Source organism: Corvus kubaryi, unplaced genomic scaffold (genome assembly GCF_017639235.1).
Source record: "Corvus kubaryi isolate FWS band 111438036 unplaced genomic scaffold, C.kubaryi_AGA036_p1.0 37357, whole genome shotgun sequence".
NCBI lineage: Eukaryota > Metazoa > Chordata > Aves > Passeriformes > Corvidae > Corvus > Corvus kubaryi.
The window spans coordinates 11,131,560-11,154,621 of NW_024581117.1; the positions used below are offsets into that span (position 1 = coordinate 11,131,560).

General features: G+C 37.4%; 1 protein-coding gene across 11 annotated transcripts in view; it reads right to left on the reverse strand.

Annotated features, from left to right (window-relative positions):
- LDB3 (LIM domain binding 3) overlaps positions 1-23,062 on the reverse strand; it is a 110,168-nt gene that overhangs the window by 17,299 nt on the left and 69,807 nt on the right. For 2 of the 11 annotated variants that reach the window (XM_042033272.1, XM_042033270.1), the window contains 4 exons: positions 12,499-12,534; positions 7,659-7,820; positions 5,948-6,055; positions 2,080-2,127 (listed from right to left, as the gene is read on the reverse strand). In XM_042033272.1, the coding sequence (XP_041889206.1) occupies positions 2,080-2,127; positions 5,948-6,055; positions 7,659-7,820; positions 12,499-12,534 (354 nt within the window). Of the gene's footprint in view, positions 1-2,079; positions 2,128-5,947; positions 6,056-7,658; positions 7,821-10,953; positions 11,152-12,498; positions 12,535-21,733; positions 22,646-23,062 lie in introns of those variants that run through there. The other 9 variants (XM_042033276.1, XM_042033275.1, XM_042033269.1 and 6 more) reach the window with 8 other exon arrangements.

A 23,062-nucleotide genomic window follows, 5' to 3' on the forward strand; every position in this document is an offset into this window, starting at 1 on the left:
ATGATATGTAATATTATGATGCACTTCATTGCATTCTTAGAATAAAAACACTTGCTCAGGATTCCAAACATCAGTAAGAAGCAGTTTTTCTCTATTTTATGGCTTAGGTGGTGATTCTCAGTTTGATTACAATAACACATTAAAAAATAGGCCTCTTCTATCTGCCAGTTACTTGGGATTATTCTGTTTGTAGTGTTTGTGCTTCACAGACTGCAGAAGAGCATCACAATCAAAGCAAGCAAGAGAGAATAAAGAAGTACAAAGAAGGGAAGCAACAGAAAATGAGATATGTGCAGTAAGAAAAACCTACTCACTACAGAACATCATTCTTACTCACCCTGAAAACATAGTTTTGCTTTCTTTTTCCCTTCAGTTTCACTCTCCCTATGAACCAGATCCCTGTGTATTTGTGCTGACAGTTTAGGAGTTATTTCCATAGTGGGTTTGTCTATAGGAAAACATCTGTCAGCATATGAAAAGAAGCTTTGCCAGACTATTGGTCCATCTTGACTTTACTTTCTTTAACAGTGGAAAGAGATGCCATCTGGAGAAAACACTTCATAATCTTACATGGCAAACCCAGCAGATGTCTTCCAGTACAGGTAAAAAACATTCTGAGATGGAAACTTTCAATTTTGAACAAAATAGACCTGTCCTCACAACATGGCTTTTTGCTGCTCTGCCAATGTTTCTACTATAGATCTAGTTTTCATAGCATTGCTGCCTCAGGCTAATTTATTTTGTCTATTTAGCAAAAGCTAGAAACTTAGCTATTGCTACAATGGCTATAGCTAATTATTTCTGTACCTAGTCTAGGGCTTAGGGCTGGATTTGGGTCCACTATACCATGAGTGAACAGGACTCTCCAAGATAAACTCTTTTAGTGGGTTTGTATTCACTGTAAATTCTGTTGTGAACTGTGCTGTGATTTTGTAACTGCCAAAGCTGTTCTAAGCACAGCAAACCTTTTTGTTTTCCATTCTTACCATCTATTTCCTGATGATACCTCCTCTGTGGTGCCTAAGACAGCACTGTGCTTGGGGTCACTGGACAGAGGCCATTGCTCCTACCATAGCACAGGGACACAGACACTGTGGGCACACTGGCTTCACACACAGCTTTCAAAATGCCATCAGCTAAACACACCATCTAAAGACTTGTCCTTGTTTTAAAATCTGCTTTTCAGGGTAAACTAGACAGCTCAGTGCCCAATATTTACAATGTGGGTTAAAAGATTTTAAAATAATGTGTCACAGAGCCTTAAGCTGAAAATGTCATCCAGTCAGGAAAGTCTACTCCCAGGTACACAGGTCCAATGGTTAGAAAGACTCATCTGAATCTCTCTCAATGCACAAAATAAATAAAGAAGGTCTGAACCAGATTAGTAATACTTAGACATACATGAAGAAAAATGGTTATTCAAAATTCAAGTGTTTCCCAAATGTAATATCACAGTAAAACCATACCACAGATTTCCTTGTGTTCAGGGAAATGAAGCTGAAAAAAACAAAAACACCCCCCCCCTCCCTCCACCCCATTCATAGTACCAAAATCATAGCAAAATTAAAAGAAGCACTGAACCCTATTACATGTGCATGAAACATATTAAATACAGTAAGGAAGATAAGAAGGCTTGTCAAAGAGAAATAAATGGTTACACTACGTCATTAAGGGTTTAGTGAAGTTAAAGATTCATCAGAATTTCTGCTGATAGAAGAAAACAAAATAGCATGTGATTAAAAGAACCAAAAATAAAGAAACTAGAAAGAAAGAAGGAAATTAAGAAAGAATAAAAAGATGTCATAAGGATCAAAGATGCTTTAATGGATCAAGAAGCACTGGCATCTCGAAAAGCAGTGAAAGCAACCTTATTGAATTTATCGGTAGCAGTCAATGGCACGTGACAGGCAGCAAATTAAATACCATCTTTGAAAACTATTAGTTGTCAGAAAAAGAAAGAGTAAATATTTTTAAGCAGATCATTTTTATGTTATCGCTTCACTAGATGCCTACTAGTAGCAATAAACTGGTTTGTTAAGTGCTTTTAAGGTAGAGTAGCTGCACAAAACATTTTTATACCTCTGCTTTGACTGGTAGCTGATGGAGGTGGAAGAATGCCGGTTGAAACTAAAATGAGACAAAAGTTGTATTTGAAAAAAATATACACAGAAGATTAGGATATCTTGTCCTACCATGAATTTCCTATGAATGAGAAGTGCTCTTAAGTGCTAAAGTAAACAACATGTACATATTTATAATCCTGTAAGATGAGTATTTCATTACATTTTGTTTTCTTATTTAAGCTGGGAATCACAGTGAAACCTGAAGAGTGGTAGCATCAGTCAATGAGCTGAGTCTATTGTTCCATACGTCACTCTCATCTGGTCTTGTTATTGGACTGTGGAACTCCAATTATTTTTATTAACGCAAAAAAATAAATACGAGGGATTTTTCTCAGTGTCATAAGTTAAAATTGCACCAAATCTGAAGAGCAAACCTCGAATGAACCAGAGGCCAAAGATCAGGGAAGTGCCCCAGCTTATGAGGCAGCTCGGACAACCCCACAGAAAGGACAGGCTGGCATAGTTGAAGCAAAACCATTCAACTTTTGCCTTGCAGAACCTTTCTACTGTTACAGTGTCTTAGGTAAACAGGTAGATTTTTTTTTTTCTTGGGGAAACAGCGTAATTTCAGAACATAAATGAGTCATTTATGCAAATACAGGAAGTACTTGAAAGCCTGCACAGTGTATGATCTGAGAAACACGAGGATTCAGAATGAACTGAGCTCCTGTCTGCAGGGCACTGCAGGGCTACATGACATCAGTCTCATCCCACAGGAGCACAGCCCACATTTCCCAGAATCACCAGGAGTCTGCCTTATGCCAGTTATTTTCCTAACTTCTGGAGAAGAGTTTTTCTTCCCTTTATCATGGACACAGCGCTTGGATTAAAATCTCAGGATCAGAGAAGCTACACTTGACTTTTAGAACCATAATTGTAACTCTTTCCATTGTTTCTCCTGGTTTTGCATTCCCAGAGTGCTGTCTCATGGGGTGCCCTGCTTTAACCCTCTGGATGGAATAACCCATCCCTGAAGAGCTTCAAGCTTATTTAAAACTCTCATGCTATGCTTGCTTCTTTTAAGTAAGATTGCAAGTGGAACAGGTAACAATAAGTCAGATTTCACTGCAGATGTAAAAGTAAGAGTAACACAATCAAGTAAAGATTAGTGATTTACTTCAAAAACACTCCTGTTTAGGAAGGAAGATTTTACTCATGTTAAGTGTTATGCATATGCTCACAAAAGCAATGTCACTATAGAACTGGATCTACTGAAGTTTAAAATCAGATTTAAATAGTTAAGGATACTGATCAAGAAATCCTCCTGTGTTTTCTTGGTGAATCTTTTTAAAGCATCTAAAAGGAAAAAAAACCCAAACACTGGAATAATGGTGGTAAAATCTCAGCCTCATCCACCTGAGAATATCCCCATCCTGTAAAACAGTATTGTAACTAAGTCATCCATATTTTATTTTGAAATGAAATTATATTAAAAGCTCAATACTCCTCTGGTATATGTCAAGCTGAAACTGGGTTTTTAAGTCTGTATTTTGGCATGCTAACGCACTGCTTGATTTCTAAATTAAAACTATCAGATGCTCAAAAATTTGAATCATAAATTAATTTAGAAGCCAGTTTTAGTCCCTTATGTTTGAATACACTAGCTATAATACACAACAGTTTTTAAAACAAACATGGAAGTAGTGCACCAAGATAAAGAATCTATTCCAGCTGCAAGACAGTCATCCAAAATCAACCAACCAACCAGAGTTTGTTTCTTGTACCTGATTATCAGGGAACCAAATTTTTACAGGTCCTACAAGTCTCTGATTTGCAGTTATGTCCCAAGGCTTGCTGAAGCAAAGACAGTAACATTTGCCTGTTGGTAACAGCAGGAAGCAGATGACAGCATCACAATTGCGTCATCCATTGACAAAGCAGCCGTGTATAAAGTTGATATGCTGTACGTCTTTTATCTGTGACTGAAATCATTGCCAGGTGCCAGCAAGAGGTTTTAGGAGTCTGATTAAAGCACTGCTTTCTGAAATGAACAGCTGTTTTTCCATAGTTTCAAAGAATCTTTGAGGCTGAAAGAGGTCTGAGAAAGAATCTGATCTAACCTGCTGAAAGCAAGGCCAGCTCTGAGGTCAGACCAGGTTGCTCCATGTTTTAGCCAATGATGTCTTGAAAACCTTCAAGAATGGAGACACAGCCTTCCCAGACAACCCACTTCCTTTCAAAGGGGCAGGAAAAGGGGCAATGGTCTATGCCAACCTAATTTACTAATTTACTTTCAATTCAAATGTCTCAGTACCTCAAGGTCATCTTTTTATCCTCCTTACTCATTAAAATTTTGTTTCACACTGATTAGTCCATATTGGTACGTAACTACAAATGACTTTATACAGTTTCTAGGCCTCACACTGCTTCCCTTCTCCCATTAAATGGATATGAAATTTAAGGGAAATGGAAAAAAGCTCAGTCAAGAAATAGCATTAGGTTAGCTCTATGGCAGACATGCAAGTAGTGTCAGCAAGTACTGGCTATCTTTGTAGTAATTTATTAGCTGTTTATATGTAAATTATGCATAATTGCTGCTTAACTTGTCCCTGCCCATGAAACTAGATGATCTTTAAGACCCCTCCCAGCCCAATCCATTCTATGATTCCATGATGTCCAAGGCAGGAATGAAAACACAGCTCTTATGAAAGATTTAGATGGGTTCTAAGATGTAGACTGATGAAACATTAGTAGATGTGCTCTGTCTGGCCAGAGTAGTCACCAAAGCTTCCATTTAATTTCATCTTCTGACTGATGGAGACATTTCAGTCTCCAGCTGAGAGAAACCCCAAAATCAAGTCTTTTCTGTAGCTCAAGAGAAATAATAGGTTTTGCATGCCAGTGTTTAATCAAGCTCAAATATGCACAGTTATTATTGCTTAGAAAGCAAGGAACCTTACCTGAGTCCAAGAGGCTTCTTGAAACTAAACTTAAAATTGGTGTACTTCCACTCATCAGCAGTTAATTTTATTTCTTATGTTTTATCAACTCCATACTGGAATTACTTCCCCTGTGTAATTCCCATGGCTGTGAACAGAGATGTTTACATCCTAAAACTGAAAACTCTTCTGATGTTTGTTCAGTAGCTATTTCATTTTTGCATTGGTTTCAGTGATGTGAAGCCAACCAAACTGCTATTAAGTACTACCTGTGCCAAGCACTTAACTGTTCTGTGATTCTCTTGAGAAGGACCATTATACTTGGTGTGAAGCCCTCAAACTTCTGCACTTTGTCCATTTCAAATATCACCTTTGGGTAATTCCTAACTATTTTTTTATATAATGGTAGGAGATACATGGATAATTACAGTCTCAAATGTATTGCTGATTTAGTTTTTCACTGTTTCTGAAGACTGTGTTCAAGTGAGTCTTAAGATCTACTGCTTTTTCCTCTGTTAGTGTTGTTAAAATGGTATGAAAGTAGTGAAAAGGCTTGGAATTGAGGCAGTACAGCAGCACTCTCTCTTTCTAGTGATTCCTGTGATCCTGTGTTTTCACCAAGAAAAAAAAAAGTCCATCATTCTCACCCAGTGTCTCTAGACAAGTATTTTCATTTCAGGATGGCAAAAGCAGCACAAACCAACCAGCTAAAATACCTCTGTTCCAAGAGGACCTTGTGGTCACATATCCTACATCTAAAACTCTGTTCTTTCCTAGCTGGGTTGTCACATGGAAGATAAGGAAGGGGCTATTGCTTTAAACACATCGTGCTTTTCAGTGGTCTCTGCCAAGTCAATCCCTTCAGAAACTGAAAACCTCATATCAGAGAGCATAATACAAAATCAAAACAAATTAAGTTAAAAGAAGAGAGCTTTACAGATATACCTAGACTGAGATGAGATAGCAGATGAAATAGTGGAAGCTGCTAATGACATGTTCTTGGGCGCATGGAAAGGCTTAGGCTGGGAAAGAGAGCTGGGGGCTGCAAGAACTCTGCAGAAGACACATAAAAGCATGAAAGCATGAACAAAATGATTTAACAGGGACACAAATCATGTCATCAGAACGAAGCTCTGGCAGGATTCAAATACAGGAAGACTGCTGCATAGTTACCAGGAACAGGTTTTCTGTAGCATACATCTGCAGACTTACAGAATAGCACAACCAAGCACATTCCTACAGAACACAAGACAAAATGCACACATTATGGAAAAATTTTAAAACCAGACTCTATCAGTAACTAAGAAAGACAATATTACAAGACAGGACCTTTGTCAATGATACATGCTTTTATCTGAAAGATCTGAAGATGTTTGAGTCTAAATACAAGATACAAATTTTACTATGCAAGCAGTCCCAGACAGAAGATTGTCCTATCTAAAACAGAAGTCATCGGAATGATTAGTTTAGTAGAGGCATTTTTCTGTTTGAAGCAGATACTAGGTAATACATGTTCTTCATGCTACAGTTTCAACAAATGGATAAAAATTACTTAAACCTTATCATTATTTCATGTGCAAGTACTTCACAGCCAGTTCTGAATTAGAGCATAATACCTTATTCAAACCTCCTTTGCTGCCTGACTGATGGATTTTCTTGCACTGGAATAAAACCACTGCATTCTGGTAGGTCATGGTTAGGTAAAATCTGACCGAAGTGAGAAACTAATTAGTTGGTATATGTACATAATGCAAAATCAACTAGCAAAAATTAATCAAGAAGCAGAGCCAAGACATTTCCAATTCCATTTATACACACATAAAATATGGTACCTCTGAGGTCTCAATTATTTAAAATAGTTTCTATTACTGGAAGTGTGGCTTTCCTTGGATTTTTAAGCATGCTAAAATATACATATTTTCAGAATATTCATGTAGCAAACCCCAAAGATAAAAGAATATTATGTACCAAAAGAATTCACTCTTACTACCTCCAAAATTACTGTAATGTAAGTGACAGCTGTATAAATCCCACACATTTCCACACAAGCTGTCTGACAGCTTTTAATATACAACTGTAACTCCCACTGTGCTACAAGTGTTAGGAATGCATGTCCTTGAAACTTACTTCACCTCTAAGGCTAATTCTCATTAGGAAAGAAAATATTATATAAATCCAATAGAAATTAATTGACTTAATTTATAGAGCAAGTCAATCATCAAATGCCTACCATGTTTTACTGATATCTGCTGTGATACAGTAAGCACAATCATGAGATTAAATGACATTTTCTAATCTTCCATTTCTTGTTCTACTGCAGAAACACCATTAAAAGAATCTTCATTCACTGTAACTATCATGAGGAGTTGTTTTGGTTTTATTACAAGTGGTGTAAAAACATTTCTAATTTTAAGCCTAGACTCGCTTTCTGAAAATGGAGTTACATTTTTAGGGCAGTTTTATTTTGCAAAGTCTATGCAAACATGAACAACATACCACAACCCCCCCAAAAAAACCAAAACACCTCCCCTCCCCCCCTCCAAAATATATAAAAGCATATAAACCAGGTTACAGCTCTTCATACTACATTCTTAAGATAAGAATGTGTATGCAGCATTTCCAAAGCCAGAGGGGGTATAAAGCAATGGAGCATTACCTTTGGAAGGAGGAGGAGAAAGACTCTTGCACTACTGAGGTGGTGGCTGGTGCTGTCATCGGGCTGGCTGTGTTTTGAGCAGCAGCAGCAGGCTGAGGTGCTGAAGCGTGTAGTGCAGGAGCAGCAGAACTGGGAGCCACCGGGACATGCTCAATAGGGGTACTAGTTAAAGAGTTAAATTAAATAAAACAAGAAGCATCTTAAGAAGGCGAGCATTTACTTGTAGAGCATAAAACCTACTATGTTTGAACCTGCAGCTGCAAACATAGTAGCAGGCTGGGTTACTGAGGGAAAAGCACAGTTATGCAAAGAAAAAAAAAGACATTTGTTCAGCCTTTTCCACTGTGCAGTTCAGACTGCAATGCAATGTTGGTCCTGCTTGACTGAAATTTACCCCAGGTGTTAAACAGCACTTCAGTACTGCTCCCAGTGATGCCAGTGGTAGGAAATGTGGCACCCAGGACTGAAATGGCTGTGAAGAGCCTGTCACAAAGTCTTTGAGCATGGATAAATTTCATCAAATACATTGAAATTAAGGTAATAATCTAGTCTTGTATCCTGTGACCATTTAAGTAACCTACTGAACTACTAATGTATTCCACCACCTCACTCAAATTTGAGAAAAATCACTCATCTCTTACAGACAGACAAAGGGGGCCATGTTAGCAGGTTTTTTAAAAATCAGGGTATCACTGTACATAGTTGTCTTGACATGAGCAGTGGCCTAGGAACATAATGGATGTAGTTCTTTAGACCTATCTCATAAATATATTGTCACACTTCTATGTTCTTACAAATTACTCCTATCAAGGTGATGGAATTCGGTGATTCTCTTGCTCAAGGTACAAATAATGCCCAAATCACTCCCTCCTGACCACAAGTATCAAATAACAAAAGAAACTTTACAGTTCTACAGCTGTTTTTTCAGCCAACCTTAGCCCTTCAAAATTCTCTCTCTCAGCTTTTTTTCCTAAGCACATTTACCATCCACTGTGCAAATTTTCTCTCTTTCAGCCATTCTATCTCGTATTTTCTTTTGCTTCTCTCAGAAGCACTGATTTGACAAGTTATACTCGTCAGCACCTAGAATGAGTGCTTGGTACTTCTGAATTTGATACCCCAATAGTCTAGATGATGGTGTCTTAATTCAGCTGAATATTTTGTTTGATTAGCTGAGACAGAAGCTGGTTGTTATACCCACAAACCTCAAAATTGAATGCAGCCCATAACAAAAGCAAGGAATCAGTATTTTCTCCTTTATGGAGTTTCACCTACAATTATGTACACAGTGAGTGAGCTCCTGCAAATAATCATCCAGTTTGCAATTCTGGGTTTCAAATCCTTACGCTAAGTTTTGCAACAGTTTTGCAGAAGTTCTTCCATCGTAATATGCATTTCAGATTCAGATGAGTTCTTCCTTCTTGATGCATTTTATGATGTAAATTCTTCCAATTTGCTAGTAGACTATCAAATACACAGCCTATGTAGCAGAGTAGCTATATATTATCCATCACAGCTAATTTGTCACTGAATTTCAATACTGTGACATTTTCCCTGTGCCACAGTGGGTACCAGAATTACCCCATTAAAAGCTGTGGAGTCACAGTTTCCATCTTAAATACTTACATATCTTTGATTTGGCAAACAGGAAAGGACTAAAACTATGCTGCACATAAAAATGGAACTTAATGTATGTCTTAAACACAAACTAGGATTTCACCTATTTTGTCTATTTGCACTGATGTGAAAGAGAATTTGCTACAGATTTCAAAAGATTCAAGACTTCATACCTTGAAGAGAACAGTCAACTGACTTAATTGTAACAATCTCCAAAATGTTAATCAAAATACATATTCAGTGATAAATATTGAAAAGAAAATAAAAAAACCAATCCGTACGTGTGGACATGGACAGATTTGAATGGAACAAACCCATGTAAATAAAATAAATGAAATATACTTGAATACCTTTTAAACTTTAAAAGAAATACAAACAAATTTTATCTTGCATAGTGTTTGTAATATTTCTTTTTATGTGATTAAAATGTTAGAGGCTTGCTTACCTTCCTTCATGGTAGACTATATTAATTATCAGAAATAGGAATTAGAATAAATATAAGTGAAGTGGATATAGCCATAAAAATCAGAGTGGTTTGGTTATATAAATTACATGCAGTTGGTAACATTGTTAAAACAGTTTTATAGAAAGATCTCAAGACCAACTTGACTGTTTTAGTTTAACAACTATAAATTTTAAATAATTTTATTTATATAGGCAAATACAATAACCTGGGGGTTTTTTTCTCCTCTTTTCTAGTTTTTAAGTCTGATTTTTTCATTTTAGTCCTTCAAGTGCAGAAGAATTTTAAAAACTGATAAATGTGAGTTCTGCTTTATAAAATAGATTATCTATTGCAAAAGCTTCGTTATGACCTGGTACAGAGGGTTTTTTGTTTGGTTGGTTGGTTTTTAAATACAATCATTTTGTAGACTTTAAATCCTTACAGTACTTTGTATTTTAAAAGAAATTGAAAAAATCAAACATCTTCATATTTGCAGTAACAAACATAAAAGTAAGTTAGGTAGATGAACACAAACACACATCTCTTCTCAGCTGATTTTCACTCATGAAAAGGAACACAGATCAGTAGAGGTTAAGAGGATAATATTGGTTAACAACCATAATGAGAACACAGCAACAAATGCACTCTAACATTTACAATATAAGTGCAGATTATACATTTTTCTCTCGGTAAAGTCCTAAGTTCTGAGACTTTCTGTCCAAATAACAGTGAGTGGGTTATTAAAACAACACTTAGTCTCCTTTATGTAATGCATGAAGATTTTTCTGTTTCTAATCCTCCAACAGATCACTTGTAAAGAATCAAAAATATAGAAAACAAAAATTAAAATGGATATGAAAAAAAAATCTGTTATTGTAGCATTTGTAGAAAAAAAGTGCTGGAGAAAGTGTTTAGAGAAAGCTGTAATATGGAAGGATTTTACATTTGAATATGGGAAGGTTTGTGGAATCCACTGAAAATACAGAAATATCAGCTGCAGTTTCTCTGCTGAAGATGCTTAATGACTTGTCTCCGTATTGTAGGTGCGATCCTTATGAGAGCCACTGAAAATGTATCACCCACATGAACCAGAAGTTGCTGGAACTGGAAGAACCTGGACACCCACCTTTGAAGCAATGGGCATTTCCATTGGAAGGAGTTAGAGGTTGTTATTACCAAACCATTGCAAAGCTCCAAACCGGGTCAGTTATGCAGTTACACAGCACAGTGTACCTTCGGTTACTGGATGAAGCAAGAGGGGTTTTCTGGCCAAAACCGGCCTCCCCCTGGCTTGTACCCGCTCCAAGCCTCACAGACCCCTTGGAGGCCACTGGCTGAGCATTGGCAGTGTTGGCATCCCTGGTGGATGATTTAGGAGGATGCCAAATACTCGAGGTCACATACTGTGGCACATGCGTGGTACCTGTAGGCCTGGGTGACAGAGATTACAAGGGTGTTTGTAAATGAGGCATTTCCTAGGTAATAGCAGGGGTTTGAGGAAGAGACAGAATTCCAGCCACAGACAGAGCAGGAGATCATAATGATAATGCAGATGAAGTAATGAATAATCTTGGTAGTTCATTGGTTAATTACTGCTTAAGACCAGGAAAGGCTTGACAAATGAAAAAAGGTACCTTGTGTTAAATCTGGAAACCATATTGCTATGAATATCAAAATAAGCAGAGCTGTGATGGTAATGGAGGTGGAGAAAAGCTGTGGTATGACAGATCACACAAGATTAAGGCAACATAGTAGGACAATAACAGCAGTCATATACCAGAAATTGTTCCTGGCAAAATAAAATAATAGTTAAAAGAAAAGGAGATTTCAGTGAAACAGCTATATAGTCCTATGGAAGGTTTTACACAAATGAAACTGCTGGTGAAATGCTAACATGTGTTGCTTGCTCTTTACAATTGAATTTATATTCAGGAATCAAGGGGGTTATTTCCTTCTTTTTTTATAATTAATTTTAAAATAAAAATCATTTTTTCCAACTGTTTAAGTGCTGGTTGCCATTGCTTGTGTCATTATTAACAAATAATGCTTACTCAGATATTAACTCTATGCAACCTTTGTTTAAACATAAGCAATCTTAAAAAAGCCCCCAAAATAAAAAGTCGTTGCATATTGCTGAGGCAGGAATCAACAAGATGGAGAAAATCAGTGGGATAAAATTTTTTTCATGGCCTCACTAGTAAGAGGCCTTTCTTTACTCCATGAAACAAGTGGTCAGCTTCACTCAAGAAATACCTGTGTATCAGTCCTTGGGGATTTAATAAATGAACTAATAGAAAACAACACATTTCTATGCTTAGCTGCAAAACATTCTGAGATCCTTTGGGAGAAAACAACTCAATATGAAAGAACTTACAGAGGGGCTGTTTGAACCTCATAACCCACTGAGGATCAATCAAGATCTGACATATAAATGTTTTTAAAAGATAATCTTATTTAGATTTTAAAAACATCTTGAACAGTCTAGACAAAGTTTAAAATGGAAATTGTTCTTAAAACTCCATCACAAACTGACAGTACTCAATTTAAAGAATATTTGATTGAGAACTTATTTTTCAGGTTTGTAAGCTATGAGAAACACAATCCTCACCTGTCCCACATCACAGTGCATTAGAAAGAAATGCCTAACTTAGCTGAAACCTCTACTTTCATCATCTGCTCAAACAATGTACAAACTCAATGTTTTTTGAGGTAAGAACAATATGGAGAAAGTGGAGATACACTCTTAACAGGAAATAAATCAAACACAGCAAACATTACCTGTTTTCTGATGCTGCTGCAACCTTTTCCTTGTCTCTGTGAAAGGAGGGGATACAGTATGAAATAAATGCAACTGCCAGTGGTGGCAAAAAAACCCCACCCAAAACAACCAGGGAAAAAGAACATGGGTTGAGGAGAAATGTTTGGTTGCAAAAAGCATCCTAGAGTGGTTGCTCATAAATATAGTTGTGAGAAACCTGTTCACCTTTCCAGGTGAAACCCACCAGATAAACAAGTCTGCTGTATGCTTCTTATCAGTTGTAAACAACTTTGTTTCAATAACAAAGTAAAAGAAAAATGAACAGTTACAAATTGGACATTGTATGTGTGTATGTAATTTCAGGAATAGTTTTGACCTTAGGAATTTCCCTTTTAAAAAAGGATTCCATAATATTCCAGCAGAACAGAGGTGGGCAGTCCTCATGGAGCCGATATTTTGAAGTGATAAGCAGTTAAATGGTTAACAAAGACTTATACAAAAAGGATTTCTTACGCCTGGCTTCAGTTAAAAATTCTCTGCCCTATCCAAATACTAGTTTTCTGAACTTAAATTGCATTAGAAACAATTCCTTCATTAATAATTCCTCCAACTGGAACTCATGCCTTTGTTGAGGTGAGGATTAAGTCAGCCTCAGTTTCACTGATTGAGAACTGGGCTGTTATTCTGGAAACACACATACACACTTAAAAAATAACTGATCAGTTTAAATGCAAGCAATTGTTTATCTGTAAGAAGTTAAGACACAAGTATTTTCATAAAGAATAGAATCCATTAGCCTTAAACACCTAAGTTTGAAATCCAGTTAGTTAAGTCATTGAGATAGTCTCACTATTTAGCAATTTAATGGGTGATTGCATCCCTTCCTATTTAAGGAATTGTGCTGAAATTTCAACAGGTTTAAAGCTGAAATATGCCAAATGAGAACACTTTTCTTAAGTGGGATCTAAAATTACAAACCACAAAGCAAATGTCCTCATTTACCCAACTGAACTTTCTTTCTGAAGCGTCCTTTGAAAACAAAAAAGGAATGATGTGGGTTTGCTGGGCCCCAATCATTAACTTACATTATGTTTGGAAGGCTATTCTTAATATTTTCCACATTATTATCAGTAATGTGTCATGTACTTATACATTTACATATATATGTTCAGTCACATATTCTTTCCTTAGTTCAGTTCTGATAGAGTTATAAAAACCAATCCAGTTTAGATCAGCAAAGGCTTGGGCATAGGTGTTCTCTACAAATTTTTAAAACCTCTAACTGAAATGTAACCCTAAAATATATGAATTGAAGCCAGATTTTGAAACCCAGAAGTTGACCTGAAATGCCTCTCAGATGTGTATGTCTGACTAAGATGTTCCTGTGGTCGGTAGGGAAGAGCCTGCCTTGAACAGAAATGCCCCAATGAGGTCGATGGCTCACCACTCTGAAGCAATGAGAAACCAAACACTGTCTTATGGTAACCAAGCTGTGAGTTCACTGCAACGCCAGCTACAGGAAAGCCAGGATGGAACAAGGTGCAGGAGGATGGATTAGAGACTGTGCACGTGTGGGAAGTGTTAATTTATCAAAAGCCATAATCATGCAACAATGTTAAGTAATATAGTCACGGCCTGGAAAGAAAGTACAGCATTGTTTATCTCCAGTGTTACCAAATGCTCTATGAGAAATGACAGCCAAGACCAAAAGGCAGGCAGTTGGGGTCAGGCTGAAGCAGTGCTAAGCTTCTGTTGTTACAATTAATCTGATCCAAACTTTTCGGCTCCAAAAGCTGTGGCTACACTGAACAAGGCAAAAAGAAGTCCCTTGACTCAAAGTAACTCTGAGGTCGGGATTTCACAAAAGCATTTTCCCCAAGTGTACAATATTGGATAACAATGATGACGATGGCAGGGGAGTTGTGAAGGTTAAAAAGAGAGACAGGGAGAAGTATAGTAAAAATGCTTCCACAGAATAAAGCAAAAGAAAAGGCAGAGAGTAAAGGGAAAAATGAGTTCAAAGGCACATAACACTTCTTCATGGTTTTGCTTCCAGGAACTATTTCTCTTCCCAGTCAATAGGAGTAATTCCCATTTGGCTACCAAGAAGAAACGCTCAAGATCAGATGTGCCTCTGACTGGCAATAGCTGCATTTTAAAAAACAGACTATTGGATTTCTGGCCTTTACAATCAAAACATTTTTTGCTAACTAAATGCAGAAATAACTTTACTTTTTAGCCAAATACATCCCTCAGGCAGGCTCAGTAAAGTCAATACCTTCACAACATGAAAGAATTTGGCTCAGAATATTATGAGCTGTTTGTATCTCTGTCTACACAGACTGCTGCAATAACTGACAGTAGTGGATAATAGTTTTGAGCTATCTGGGAAAGATTTGTAATTATTGTGGGGGATTTCTTTTGTTTGCAGTTGTTCTTAGTCCCCACTGAAATGGCTTTTGACAGAAGGGCCTCAGTCAATAACTGTTCTGAGAGAACAGTGCATCTCCCACAGATTTCACTAAATGTTGGACCTGTATTTCAAACAAGACTTATTTATGCAATATACTGTCTTCCTAATTACACAGTATATTATACAGTGAAACTATGAAATGTTTTCTTCTCATAAAAATATGCTACGTGATATGTTGCTAAAGACAGAGTGAGCGAAATTATAGAAACAGAGTCTTTCTCTCCTACACACCAACAAGAATTACAATAGCTTGAGTAACAGAAGGCAAAATTCATTTGCAAGCCAAGCTTGCGTGTGCTATTGGATCCTAAAAATAGCCTGGAGAATCTTCAGAGAGTTTCCAATAAATGAGTATGTTAAATCTGAACTATACGTACGGGACATTGGAATGCTTTCCCATTCTAGTTTATTTTTGGGAACCAAACGTAAAAGATTCCCAAACATGCACATGTAGCAGGCAAGCTGAAATATGGAGGTGGTGCACCTTCCATCTACCTTCTCTGATAGTAACAGATGCAGACTCTCTCTCTTGAAAAGCTCTGCTCCACTAAAATGTTGTGGAGACAGAATCATATGATGTGTAATGAAGACCTGGTGACATAAGAAACATGAGGTGTCCCAAGGGACCACATGGTCCTTCAACTACTCTTTCAGTACTGAAGCAAAAAGTGAGTATTGTAATTGAGTTTTTTTCCTCTATACTCTCATGCAGCAAGACTATTTTTCTAATTTTACAAATGAGAGACTAAAACTTAATAGAATTGTTCATGGTCTAAAAGAAAGTCCACAGCAATGCAAAGAACTGAAATAAACTCTCCTTAACCCCTGATGAGTATTTAAAATATCAGCTCACTCTCTTTAATGAGAGATTTTAGATTTTTTTCATAGAAGTATCTGTTCAGTTAATCAGTATTTTACTGTATTGAGAATCCAATAGTCTTCTGTAGAGTCTGACAGATATGCAGTAGTCTTTTTTCAAAGGGGAAATAGAATAGGATCTATATTTATTGAAATTAAAAATTCCGTTTTTCTAACAGTATAGTGTGGACTTGCAGGACTAATCAGACTTACGATAGCTTTCATCCTAACATATATTTATATAAGCATATTTGCCTACAAATAAAATTTCCTTTTAAGAAGTAGAACTTACAGAGTAATTTTAAAAGAAATTCTTATAGGGTGTCTGGGAGAAAAGTTGTGTGAAAGCTATTTTGTAATTGCCTTCCAAACATTTTTTGTCTCAAAGGCATGAGACACAGACACTGTTAGAAACTGGACACTGAGCTAGATAAACTGCTGTTCTGATCCAATGAGGCTATTTCTACCTTTCTGGATTTGCAGCTGAGGATTTTTCCATGACCAGATGACTCTATAAGACTGTTGAGGTTGCTCGCCTTTTTTTCCCCCATGCTATATTTCTGTTATTTTAACAAAGACACCAGAAGACAAACAAAGAAATGACAGGCAGTTAACTGGAGAGGACAGAAGATGACTGTCATGCTGGTTTAGTTAGAACTTTGGCTTGGGATCACAAAAAGGGGTAGAAGAGCTAGTCTCTCTTTTTCAGCCACTGTAGTTAAGAATGTGAGCAGCCCACGCCAAAACAACTGCAATATATCCTACTAGGTCTGCTTTCCAAAAAGGGAAATACTTTTCTCACAGAAGGTATCCTGGCTTGTGCAGACAGTGGCACAGAATAGGAAAAGCACATTGTCATAGATCCAGTGAAAAACAACCAGCAACTCATTCTCAACATGTTGTATGGGACTCAATCAAAGCAGCCAAGCCAACCCCTCCTATGAATGCATTTTAGTGGCATCTACAGGGTTGCTGTTAAATGTAACAGTCACAGAATAAATGCAGCTGGACATACAGCAGCACCAGTGTTGGGGAAAGGTAAGATAACTCTAGCCCAAGGTTTACATTGTGATATTTGGCATACGTACTCCAATTTTAAATTTTATCTTATTGGTAAATACATAACTTTAATAAGAACAAAGACTGCAAAATTCTGAGCATGTGTAGCAATTTGAGCTGGGATTTAATTCAGATAATTATTCCCTATCTTGACCTTAAGTGTGCAATTGGATTTGAATGATTTCCTCTAGCTTTCTATAGCCCCGCTGGTAAAGTGCAGGGATCTGCCACCAGGCACCTGAGCACAGGATCTAAACTCTCAGTCTGCATTTGTGACCACTACAGACAAAACCAATGCACAACAAGTTTGGGTTTTGTACACCAGGAAATGATTCCCCTTTCACTGAAGTGTTCTTTCCATCATGACTTCACTTTTCTCCAGGGAAGCTGAGAAAAGAACAATAACTCAGAGGTTTGACTTCCAGGGGGTAGGTCTTTTCAGACCTACTTTTTAATTTGTGCACACTGATGATAAGAAAATTCATACTTCCTCTACATGGCATTAAGCTAAGTTTGAAGCTGCCCCTGAAACACAACAATGTGTCTGTGCTGTTCAGTTCCTGAATCAAATAGCTAAGTGGTATGAATTAGAACTGTTGTCATTCTTTCAGAATGTGGATTAAATTTTATTTCATAAGCTCTCTTAAGGATTTTCTTACCTTCCCTCTCTCTCAGTTGTAATCAGATAACATTCTGGGTCGGCTACAGCAAATGCTTACATGGAAATGAACTATTAGGAAGTTATTAGTGCTTAGGGTAATTTTGCTGACATTAATGCAATTTAGAAGCAGAATAAAAGGAAGCAGTGCCAGTGCTATGCTCCAGCTCACCCTAAGCCAAGCTGTGAGCCAGGCTGATGATCCACAGACCCCAACTGAGTGCCTCTGAGTTACAATGCTTGTTGGAAAACCTGCTGCATGTTAGAACTGCTTTTCCCTTGCTGGACTGAAGGTAATGCAAGGGAGCAGTCAGAGAGAAAGACAGCACTGGTGTCTTGGTAAGCCACCTGCATCAGCTGAAGGATGCACATGAACATTTTGAAGGTTGCACAGTAGAAATGAAAGTTAATGTTCATTTCTGACCATGCAAAAGTTACATGGTGGACAGGAACATGCAGGAGACTGAGGTGGTAAAGATAAGATGCTACATATAGGTCAGTACACCCACACCCAAAGTTTCATTTCAGCTTTAGCAGGCTCTGTTAGTTTATGCATTACTTTCTCTATGAACTATTCTGAGAAAAGCTTCATGGTATTTTCGAACTGCATTTGGAGGCTTCAATCTTTCAATTATAAGTGGGTACATTCACGTGGATACATTGTACCTTACAGTCACTATTTTTGACCAATTTATTCTACAGGGAACTGACTTGGAAACAAAGGATTTATGTTTTCTAAGTAATTTTTTCCCCATAGAACTCCCAGGAGTATTTTGGGGAAGAAAATGTGATCAATTTTCTCTTCTGATTTCACTCAGAATTCCATGGAGACAATTGAGTTATTTGACTATTCCTATGCTTTTGTCACTCTTCAGCTGTTAAAAGGTAAGTGGGGATTAGAAGACATTAAACTGAACTGATGTGGTTATTTTTATTTATTATGTTCCTTAAGTGAGAAATCTACCTAGAGAAGTCTGCTTTATTTCACAGGCTGCTGTGAAAAGATAGGGTACGTCTTTCAAAAGTAGCAATTTTGGTAATCTGAGCAGCAGATAGGAGGTTTTTGGCAATTGGGCAGGTCAGCAATGTTAATCACTGGAAATTCTGGCCAACCAAGGAAGGAAATCAAGATGCCTTAGCTTGTCTTGGTGGTGTCAGATCGCTTTGATTAGCAGCCACAGAACAAAGATGTTATTGTGCTTGAGAGCAAGTTTTAGTCAATTAATTTTCATGTATCCTGTAGAAAGCTGTTGACTGAAGGCAAACTCATTAAAGAAAGTAATTATCTGGCAATACCATGCACCATACCAAAATTCTGGCTTTTTAACTTCACCAACTCAAATTTGTATAAGGATCCACATAAGTTTCTGATACATCTAATGGTAATCCTAGTCACTGAAGCTCATGTTAAACACTGCTAAAGAAACCACAAAATCAACTTAGCTCCTGTGGAAACCCAAGTGCACAAGTGAAAAATTGGTGTCACCTCTTCTGCCCCTGAGGAAGGTTTCAGAAAGCTCTGTGATATGCAAGAGTTGGACTTTTCAGAAGTGATAAAGTAGTCCCAAAAATACTTGTTCCTTGCTGTGGAATATATACTCTACCCAGCTGTGCATAATGAGAGAGAAACTGAAATGAAGTGACCTCTGTATTAGCAAAAACATACTGTCCTTCCTGGTGCAGGCAGGCATGGAGAGAGGGAGGCAAGGGAAGGAGCCACAGAACCTTTCTCCTTTTGTGGTTTTGTCATGCATGAAAGGAAGAGAGGTCAAGTTGTCACAGCCGCTCTCCTAAAGCCACACTGCAGCCACGTCCCATCAGCACACGCTGCATGCAGTCAGTGTCTCTGCTGCAAACTGAGCACTGCAGGAGGTCAGGGGGGCTGTTTGAGCAGAAGGCAGGGCAGCAGGATCCAGGAGACAGGTTAGTTTAAATCAAACAGCCTTGTACCACAGCAGAAAAGGAGCATGTCCCTGTGCCATAACCAGACAAGCAGATTTACCTGGAAGGCCTTTTGGTTTTGATTTCCTACTGGCATCAGCTTTGCTGTGTCTTCATTAAATGCTTATAACACTATGCTTTACTGGCAATATTGGGAAGGGCAGGGGGTGCATATCATTATCCACATCCTGTGTTTTACTTTATTTTTAACATGGAGGTTATTTAGAAGACGGTATTGTCACCAACCACTGTCCTCTGCTCAGCAGAGCAGCCACAGGTCAAAATATATTCAGCATGGGACAGATAACACCTGCCTATCATCAGCACTGTTTTAAAGAATTCTATGACTCATGGAGTCTTCAGTCTGGAACCTATTCTGAGCCTCACTGCCATTACCTGTGACTGATTTTCCTGTGTGAAACAGCAGACTTCTGCAAGTGCTCAGGAAACACTGTAAGATGGGGCTGGTCACTCAGCAGCCACACATCAAATTTTGTATTTAGCAAAGAAATATAATAAGCCAGACTTGCACTTTTGCTAGAACAAAGCTACTCGTTTTTAAAAAGCTGTTAGTGCTTTTTTATCAGGCCCAAGTTTGTTACTGTCACTAGCAATGATATGCAGTAGAGGGAAAAATCCAGGCCAATTTCTCTACCTTACAGACAAAGTCTGCCCCCTCCTCAGGAAGCAAAACCAAGGCCTCTTCAGAGTTATACAAAAAAAGATCCATAACATTAATTTTCTGGACTTGAAGATCGCCATGACAACATAAAGGAAGATTTTTGAGGAGTAAGAGTTGAGGAAATACTAGTCTAAATATAAAAAAGAAATGACATAGAAATACGTGACTGAGTTTTAAAACAACAGGTCCATCACTTGTGAGATGTTTTTAAAAGGGACTGGACTAAGCAGTTGAAATAAGTTGTAGTAAAAATCTTGCTGTAAGGATTAATGAAGGCACCTTCATAAAAGGTCTTTAACATTGCAAAAGTTCTAAAAGCTACCAGACAGTCACGATTTTTTCCTATTGCTTTTTTCCCCCTGTAACTGCATAAAGAATTGACATTCTACAAGCTAGGAGAGCATTAGATTCCATTCTGTATCCTACAGAAAAAAGGATTAAAACTATTTCCCTATATGATTACATGGTTTATACGCACTGAATTTTTATCATTAAAACCACTGAAGCAGAGCTAAGGGGAGGTGATTCCTTAATTAAATCTCCGTTAATTTCATATCTGATAAAATTATTATTAGAAAATACCTTTCAAAATAACATTAAGTGTAAACATTGAGATATAATCCAGACATTTTTGTTCTAACACATGCACTAGGACTCTTGGAAACAAGTAGCATCTGTATTATATTCATAAAACATTACAGATACACAATTGTTATTACAGTGAAGAGACTGTATTACTACTTATTAATAAAAACATCTAATTTGATTGAAAATTAGAACTGGAAGATTTTTTAACTTAGGTACATTTTATGAAAAAATCTTAACTGCCTATTGATATTTTAAATTCTATCAAAATTTCCCATACATAAATAAAATTCACCACCACTTTGGTTCACCAAAGGTTGCTCTTGGCAACAATCAGAAAAAGTTAAAATGTTGCTCTTATTTCATGCAGTGATGCTGATTTACCATAGGTACTGATAAGATGGTGTGATCAGAATCTGTTTGTGCTCCCTTAAGGAAAATATAAATGCATGTTGTGAATTAAGTAGCATGTTCTGAAGTGCTCTGATATTTAGCTAAGAAAAGGGAAATGCATTTTAAAAGGAATGAGTGCTTATGTACTCTTAAGTAATACTGAAGAATTAGGTTTTTTACGTAAGTATGATAACCCTTTAAACACTTCAGTATTTGGTTGATTCATGCAAAATTCTCCATGAACAGTAGCTTTTCCTTATTTCTATAAAACAGAAAAAAATGGGAGTTTGAATGAACTTGGTTCTTGTAGGGACTGCTAAGACAAATCTGGAAGCAGCAAAAAGTGTAACAGTTTCAATCTGATCTCATGCACTAATCCCTTTGATTGGAATTACTGCTACCAGATAAAGGTACCTAAGACAACTGCTTTGTCAGGTTTATTCCAATTCAGACAACTTAAAGGTCAATAAGAATTATAGCTAATAATGGAAAGCTTTTTAACCAAATTTTGTATTTGGGAAAGAAAAGTTCTCCTTTTTTCAATGATCAGTTGAAGCAGTTATTGTTTTAAAACAGAATAAAGTACTGTGTAAAACAGGCACATAATTATTTTAGTTTTAAAACCTTTTATTTCAGATAAAGCATGCTGCTATATACAGAAAAAAATGTGAGTCAAAGCGAGAGCAATACATAATGGGCAACATATTCCTTAAAACTTACAAGATGCTTTTAAAAGCTTCAGTGCACCAGCAGTATGATATATTCTTCTCACTCCTAAATCACCTCTAGCAAAATGTCATTTCCTTGCAGATCCTGAGCAATCCCAGCTATCTCTCACTTTTATATAATGATAAATTAAAGTTGCCAACCCAAAACTTACAGCAATGGTTTCAGTAAATGACTTCTGCCAGTATAATACATTGAAATACAACTTCACATTGCTAATATCTTATTTCAAACAGCATCGTTCAACTACGCAAACTAAGTGTATTATACATTTAGCAAAGTCTAGGCCAATCAGTTTCCTTTTCAACTTTCTTTCTCCTACTTCATTATCTTTACATCAGTAAAGCTCAGTGAAAGTCTCATTCTTCTTCCTCCTAAAGAAATACTGTCAATAACTTCCCTCTCATTTTCTTCTAGAATTAAAGTCAGGAGACTACAATAGTGATGCTTTGCTGTGTACTGAAGTTTAAGATAGTAAAGGGAAAAAAAAACCTAAACTACTTTATCATGAAGAACATGACCTGGGTTGTATCATGATTTCACTTTTGGTGACAGTGAATGGCTAACAGGCTAAAACCAGAAACCTACTGCCTGGCAGTACATGTTTGCACGAGTGACACGCTCAGGCTCTAACTCAGGGCAGCAGTTAATGTGTTCCTGTAACTCTCTCGGGTTTGCCCTCTGACTGGGGGCCTTTAGCTTTTAACATTAAGGAGCTGCGCGGACAGGCCGTGATGCCAGTTGCGCAATTTGGCAAAGCGTGGGCTGTTACGTTCCGTTTCAAACCTCTCCCTGTGGCATGAAGAAAGAGAGAGAGAGAGAGAGACAGAGAGAGACAGAGACAGAGAGAGACACACATACACAGAAGAAAGAAAGGAGGGAGAAAGAAAGGGGTTAGGGACCATGACTACCACTCCCCTGCCTTAAAATGAGGGCAATGGCAATTTATTTGGATTTTTTCCTCAGCTTTCAAATCAGCACAGTGAAGGCTGGGTGATGCTTTTTGGACCATGCATAAAAGGTTTTGCAGTTGTGTATTTCTGAGAAGTAACTTGATATAACTTATTCTTTGACTTGTGCTTGGTATTACAGGGCTGCTTTTGCTAGAAATGCAGTGTAATCCCATTGTTTTCCTCCCAGCAGTTTCTCTTGGCTTTTCCCTCCCTCTCACACAACTGAGCAGTCAGTGAAAATTAACTCATACAAGTG